We start from the raw sequence: 6642 nt of genomic DNA, 5'->3' as shown, positions 1-6642 counted from the left end.
GGGCAGGGATCAAAGGTGATAATCCTTCTTTCCTCCACTTCTAAGTTCAGATGCAATTAGGAAATCAGTCATAACAGTTATATTGATGGAGATAAAACCATTAGTGAGTGGTACTACTGATCATGCTATCTGAGCAGAAAGGGATTTGAGCTGTGAAAAAGAATTGAAAATTTCAGAGATCACCCAAGAAAGAGTTTGGGTGGAGCAAAGCAGGAACATGTACCCCAAATCCAGCTTTCCCTTTCTAGTCCTGTTTTGGCTTGGTCTTCACCAGAAAACAAAGATTCCAGTGCAACAGCAAACAACAGCAAACAGGAAAGAGCCAGAAAACATGGTGATAAACCTACTATCCCGGTGGAGAATGTCTGAATTTCACGTGGAAATTCTAGGAAAGGATATAAAACAAATGCCTCATCATTATCCCTCCCAAGAGGCAAAGGAGCAGGAAGATAAAGGGTGGAGAAATTCTTCTAGGAGTGGAGTGTTAAGTCCTAGACGTTCCAGTGATCATTTAAGCATAACCAATTTCCATGGGTTGGAGAAAAGAAAGCCCTGAGTCTCAGAGACAGAGATATCGGTGGCTACAGGTGGACCAGAGCACACTGAGATGGAGGAGGAGAGGGACGTGTGGCGTTCACTAATGGCTGCCACAAGAGACGTTTAGAGACAAATCTCCAGACCTGCCTCCAGAAGGCAATTGTGGGTTCTGGGTCTGAGCCAATGCTTCATTCCTGGAGAGGAGTGAGCAGAGGGCTGTCCCTGAGACATTCTGCCTTCTTTGAGAGGTTAGTAGGAACAGAGAGAGGAACTGAAGGGAAATTTCTAGAATGTTCTCTCCAGGAGAGTGGAATGGGTTAAAGTAGGAATATGGGAGAGGAAGAATAGGGTGTAAAAGATGATGACTGGGATGGGAGATGTAGGATTTTTCCTTAGAAAGTGAGAATTATTATGAATGATTACAACAATAGGAGTAGTAGGTACACAAAACAAAAGGCTCCATCCTTTTGCAAGATGTTTGTAAATAGTGAGCTCCTTGAATTCATAATGGTCCACTTTTTCTATGTCTGCTCCATTTAGGACTCTTGAAATTGCTTTCCTTCTCTGTTCTTCTTCCAGTGATGTCGGTTTTATCATCATAGTAATAAGTTCTTTTTTTGGGGGGGGAGTCTGGTCGTGGGGCCTGAACTCTGGACCTGGGCGCTATCCCTCAGCTCTTCAGCTCAAGGCTAGCACTCTACCACTTGAGCCACAGCGCCTTCTGGCTTATTTCTTTTTTGCTTATGTGGTGCTGAGGAATCGAACCCAGGGCCTCATGCATGCAAGGCAAGCGCTCTACCGCTGAGCCACCTTCCCAACCCCAGTTGTAAGTTCTTGACTGACATAGGTTGTAGTTCGGTGGACAGGAATAGGGCAGAGAGGGAAGGAGGTGGGGAAAACCACCCATTCCACAGAGGGCGTTTGTGCTGGTGGTGTGGATAAGCAAGGGTGGTTTGGATGAAGCAGTCAAGAGACGAAGAGATGGTACAGTGAGGGGAGAGGAGAATGTAGACTGTGAAGAAAGCCGTAGGTTTTACGGCTTATACTTCTGTTCTTCATCCTTTCAAAGTAAGTAAGCCTAATATACGTAGTTATCAATATACTGCTAAGCCCATAGAAGATTAAACTTTCGTAAGAAATTCACCCAAAAATACAATGGCTCATAGAATGTTGTCCTCCCTCTTCTCCCCCTCCCCCCATATCTTTATGTTGAAACTGAATGCCTCATATGACAGCATTGAGAAGTAGGCCCTTTAGGGAGGGTATCTGTCACCCATGGGGTTAAGACCCTATGAAAGAGGCCTCATCTCCTACCATTGACAACGCAGCTTCCATGAGGAAGCAAATCCTTAACAGACGGTGAATTTGCTGGTGCCTTCACCTAGGACTTCCCAGCCTCTAGACCTATAAGAAGTAAACTTCTGTTGTTTGTAAGTTGACCTAGTTTATTGTATTTTGTTATAGCGCCATGAAAGGACCAAGACAGGCTCAAACAACATAAAAGTGTTTTCTCTACGATTTAACAACGCCAAAGCAGTTGTGCAATCACAAAGAGAAGAGTGACTCTGTCCCAAGTCCCAGTTATGTTTCTTGTAGCTCACATTCTTGGTATGTGGTCCTACCCTCCCTGTCAACGTTGTTTAAAGCACTACTTCCCAGTTCACAGGCAGGGTCGAAGTGGAATGCAAACTACTTTCTGTGTGATGAGGGACTGAGCACATGTCTCCTGAGAATTGTTATCTATCTAAGGATGCCTGTGTTCTTCAAAAACAGTGGTTGGAATTGTAAAATAGAAGAGCAACAACAGGGAACCAACAGAGAAAAGATAATGCCGAGGTAGTCTCATACATTTTTGTTGACTAATCCCCTGAATGTTTTTTAACTGTTTTATGTTAAAATAAAATATGTGCAATTATGTGATGGAATTCTTCCCATTGCACTTACTTTATGTTGGCTTGCTGCAATTCACTGACAGTAAGTTTAATTTTTAGAGTACTGGGTTTATTTTACTTTAGTCTTATGAAAACGTAGTCTTAAGATAAAAAAAAAAAAAGCAGTGAACTACAGATATCATGGTTAATGCTTCCAGTTTTAACAAAGATTTCTTTAGTTTTACTTACCTTTGGTTAAAAAAAACTAGTTTTCTACTACTAGTTTCTTTTTTGTCATCTAAAATCGTTTTGAACATAGATTGGTTAAGCCACATTATAATTATCTTCCACGATGAACATTAAGTGTCTGTAGGGCAAGTCAACAAAGTAACTGTGCATCAGCCCTCATCTGAGATGAGGTTTCTCGAAAGCCTAAATGAATCCTAGGCCATCATCGGTGCCTGTCCTATCACAGGAAGCCTTACCTTCACCGTGTGGAAGTCTATTCAGTTACTTGTAACTACTGGCCCAATGATTTACAGTAGGCCAATCAGAGCCTATCTGAAATTGTGAGTCCCTTGAACCCAAAGAAATCTGAATTGATGCTAGAGTTATCTCTTCCAGAAAAAAATAATGCCTTGTCTGATATTTGCTTAATAATGTGCACAATAGCCCATGAAACATAAGTAAATAATGTATCAGCAAAAATATATACAGAATGTCAAAACAATATGAGGAGCAACTAACAGTGCCTGATTTGATAGGTCCTCAGTAAGTATTGGTTTTAAGTTAGTACCTTATTCCTTAGGTCACAGTACAAAAGGTTTTCTAATAGGCAACAAAGAAAACCATAACTTTCTGGAAGTCATTCTTCATTTTAATAGGGAGCAAATTTACTTTCATATAAAGAGTGAAATTTGGAATTTTAAGAAGTGCTGGCTCAAGAAATAGTCTTTATATAGACTTAGCATATAAAAAGATCCAATGATTACAGAGTATCTCCCCAAATTTTACTCTACTTGTGAAATGCCCCCAGTGAACTCAAAGCTGTTATGGAACCTTAGAGCCTAGTGGGGAATATTTTTAATTCAACTCTTTCACTGGCATTTGCCCAGTGGTGTAATATATTAGGATATTCTGGAACCCTCTAGAGGACACCAGAATGTTATAGAAGTAGCATATGGTATCTGTCTCTGATTGTTATAAAAAATTATGTCCCAATTACTTGCCAGTGCTATTCTACTTTTCCTTTTTTTCTTTGAAAAAGAATCAACTCTATTATTTTTTTCTAGACTACTTCTTCATAGTAAGTCTGTTGGTGTTAAATTTATATATTCCATCTATACTATATCAAAACATCTTTAGACTGCAATTAATTTTGGTAATTCCTTTAACCTGTATGACATGATTCTTTTGACATGTCCAAGGAAGTCTGATGGCTTTTCAATTGCTTAACTTTGAATAGGTTTGCTTGTTTTAAATCCTGTTATATTTTAAAAAAATGACTGGGTTGGGGTCTTTGTTGTACGTTTTGGCATCTGGAAATACTTCTGCATTATTAGAACACTCTGAGGGTAGGAAAGATTTATTATTTTTAATCACTGGCAACTAAGAAGTCTATCTTAAAAACTTTAGACTTTCATCAATCCTCATAAATCCCACATAAATCTACATCTAGATCTAAATCTACATCTAAATCTACATGCCTAGATCATGCAGTAGAAGTAGTAATCACAAAAACATCGACTTGGAGTTTTGAAACGTATACTATGAGTTACATTAGGGTTAATACTTCTTTAGGTGAATTTTCCACTAAAATAGACGTATGCTGGCATGACTTTGCCTAAACAGAGTGAGCGCGGTCAAGATTGTGTCCCCCCCCAAATCCTTGTCTCTCACGAGTCTGATTAACGGCTAATTTTTAAAAATTAATTTTAGTAACAAGGACATTGATGTCCATTATACTATTCTCTGTAGCCATTTGTATCTTGTAGTTTTTCCTCCAATAACATGACTCTGTTACCAATCTTTTGGCTTTCTAAGGATAAAGCTGGTTATGGGGAGAGCCTACGGTGCCCATTTTGTTGAGTTAACCTTGAAGGGTGGGTGACATAGGTAGAAAAGAAGTGGATGAGGATGAGTTTAAAATTAGTTCAACTAATGGGGGCAGACACAAACAAACGGGCTGGACTGGCTTAATCGGGTGTTTGCTATATAAAAAGGCATTTCAAGATAAAGGGTTGTCTAGAAAGGATATACATTCCTTCGGGTACCTCTGAAGCCTCTGTATAAAAACATGTGTCTCTAGATTCCAAGGCTCCTCTCCACGCTGCAATACATGCATGTAGCTATGTCTATGTCTGTACCTAGATCCATATTTATATCTACATCTATGTCAATCTAGATCTAGAATCTCAGCACCTGAAGTAAGACCCAAACTGTAAGAGTAAAGGGAACTTGAGTTTTTCTTGCTGTTCAGGTGCTTACACATAGCTTCACCAATACAAAGTGAGAACTGATTTTGGCCATGCCAAGTGGTATTCTGCGCCTGTTTCCCTCCCTCCCTCCTTCCCTCCCTCCCTCCCTCCCTCCCTCCCTCCCTCCCTCCCTCCCTTCCTTCCTTCCTTCCTTCCTTCCTTCCTTCCTTCCTTCCCCAATCCCTATGTATCCTCTCAACTTGGCTCATTATACTTGTTAATTTTCCGTTTTCTAAATCCAGTTTAACAGAAGGCTGTAAGAGTGGCTCTTAGAGGCAGCAGCAGGCTGGCGAGGAGGAGGGAGAGGGTCCCCAAGGTGGTGGGGTTGGGGCTAGGCTGGCTGGGGTGGGCAGCTCTGAGGAGGGACCGGCCAGAGACTGCAGTGACTGCCCTCCCCGGGCTGGTTGAAGCACCTCACTGGTGACGGGTCTGAAAGCACGTGGCTACGTCATGGAAAGCCAGTCTTTTCAACGCAAACTTCCACTCCTCCTCCTCCTCCAGCTAATGCCTGTAACTCCCCATCCGAGGCTGGGCGAGGAATCCGGAGGGGAGATTTTTTTCCTCATGCTCACGCTGCTGCTGGTGGTGGCTGCAACCTGGAAGAGAGAGAGGAAGGAGGAAGGAGATCTGGAGCTCTGGCTACCTACTACGAGACTGACCAGGGCAGGGGGTTCCTGGTAGGATTTCATCTATTCTTCGTGCTGATCCAGAACTGCAGGTGCAAGCCGATGCCACTTAGCTCTGGCGATTGATTATTATTATTACCATTATCATTATCCTTATTCTTTTAAATCTCGACACCAGGAGAAAGAAGGGAGTCTCTTGTCTCCGGCAGTGAGACTCAATCTCCAAGGTGGTATTGGTGTGTGAGTGTGTTCGGTGCTGCCTTTGCTTTGCTTTCCCCTTTTTTTTCCTCTTTTTTTCTTTCCTTTCCTCCTCCCCCCCCCCCCAGCCCCCTTTCTCTTCTTCCCTTTTATTTTCCTTCTCTCCTAGGGGCTACACAATGGCAGTCTCCTCTCAGTGAGATGAATCCTGCTTTGCTTTCTGCAGATCCACCCATCCTCGCCTCGACCGAATGAAAGGCTATGGTTTTCTCTTGGAGGATTTTTTGGGCATTCCTCTTCTCCCCGATTAGTTGTGATCTCAGTTGGGATTTCTTTGGCTTCATGCTGAGAAAAGGATTTTTTTTCAACCTTTTGCTAAGAATCCGGTGGTGATCAAGGAAAAGGGGGGAAATAAATCATTCACCCTGGCCGAGAAAACACAAGCACTGAGAAGTCTCCAAGAAATAGACCACGTGAGGGGGAAAAACTGGGAGAAGACCCGGAATACCATCGTTTTTCCTATGGTAAAACCGGTGCCCCTCTTCAGGAAAACTGATTTCCAATTATTATTATGCAACCACAGGGATCTCTTCTTTCTCAGGGTGTCTAAGCTGCTGGATTGCTTTTCGCCCAAATCAATGTGGTTTCTTTGGAACATTTTCAGCAAAGGAACGCATATGCTGCAGTGTCTTTGTGGCAAGAGTCTTAAGAAAAACAAGAACCCAACTGGTAAGCAAAACACGCTCGTGTGCTCGGCTTTTTCCTCCATCCCTCCGGGTGCCGTGGCCGGGGCTCGCCCTGCGGTTCTGCTATGCAGGCGGGCGGGCAGCCGGGACAGCCGGGCAGGAGGGCGGGCAGGCGGGCAGGCGGGCAGGCGGGCGGCCGGGGGAGCGGAGCGGCCACCAGGACCGTGTTGCATATCGAGGTGTTGCA

The 6642-nt window shown here is 43.0% G+C and overlaps 1 protein-coding gene across 2 annotated transcripts in view; it reads left to right on the top strand.

Annotated features, from left to right (window-relative positions):
* The first annotated feature begins 5934 nt into the window (after positions 1-5934).
* Fgf14 (fibroblast growth factor 14) overlaps positions 5935-6642 on the top strand; it is a 526585-nt gene continuing 525877 nt past the window's right edge. The window contains exon 1 of one of the 2 annotated variants that reach the window (XM_042697175.1): positions 5935-6438. In XM_042697175.1, coding sequence (XP_042553109.1) covers positions 6231-6438 — 208 coding nt within the window. In that variant the 5' untranslated portion in view covers positions 5935-6230. The remainder of the gene's footprint in view (positions 6439-6642) is intronic. The other variant, XM_042697177.1, reaches the window with a different exon arrangement.

Source organism: Dipodomys spectabilis, unplaced genomic scaffold (assembly GCF_019054845.1).
Source record: "Dipodomys spectabilis isolate Male_0828 unplaced genomic scaffold, ASM1905484v1 ptg000215l, whole genome shotgun sequence".
NCBI classification, from domain to species: domain Eukaryota; kingdom Metazoa; phylum Chordata; class Mammalia; order Rodentia; family Heteromyidae; genus Dipodomys; species Dipodomys spectabilis.
This window is presented reverse-complemented; position numbering and strand designations above follow the sequence as displayed.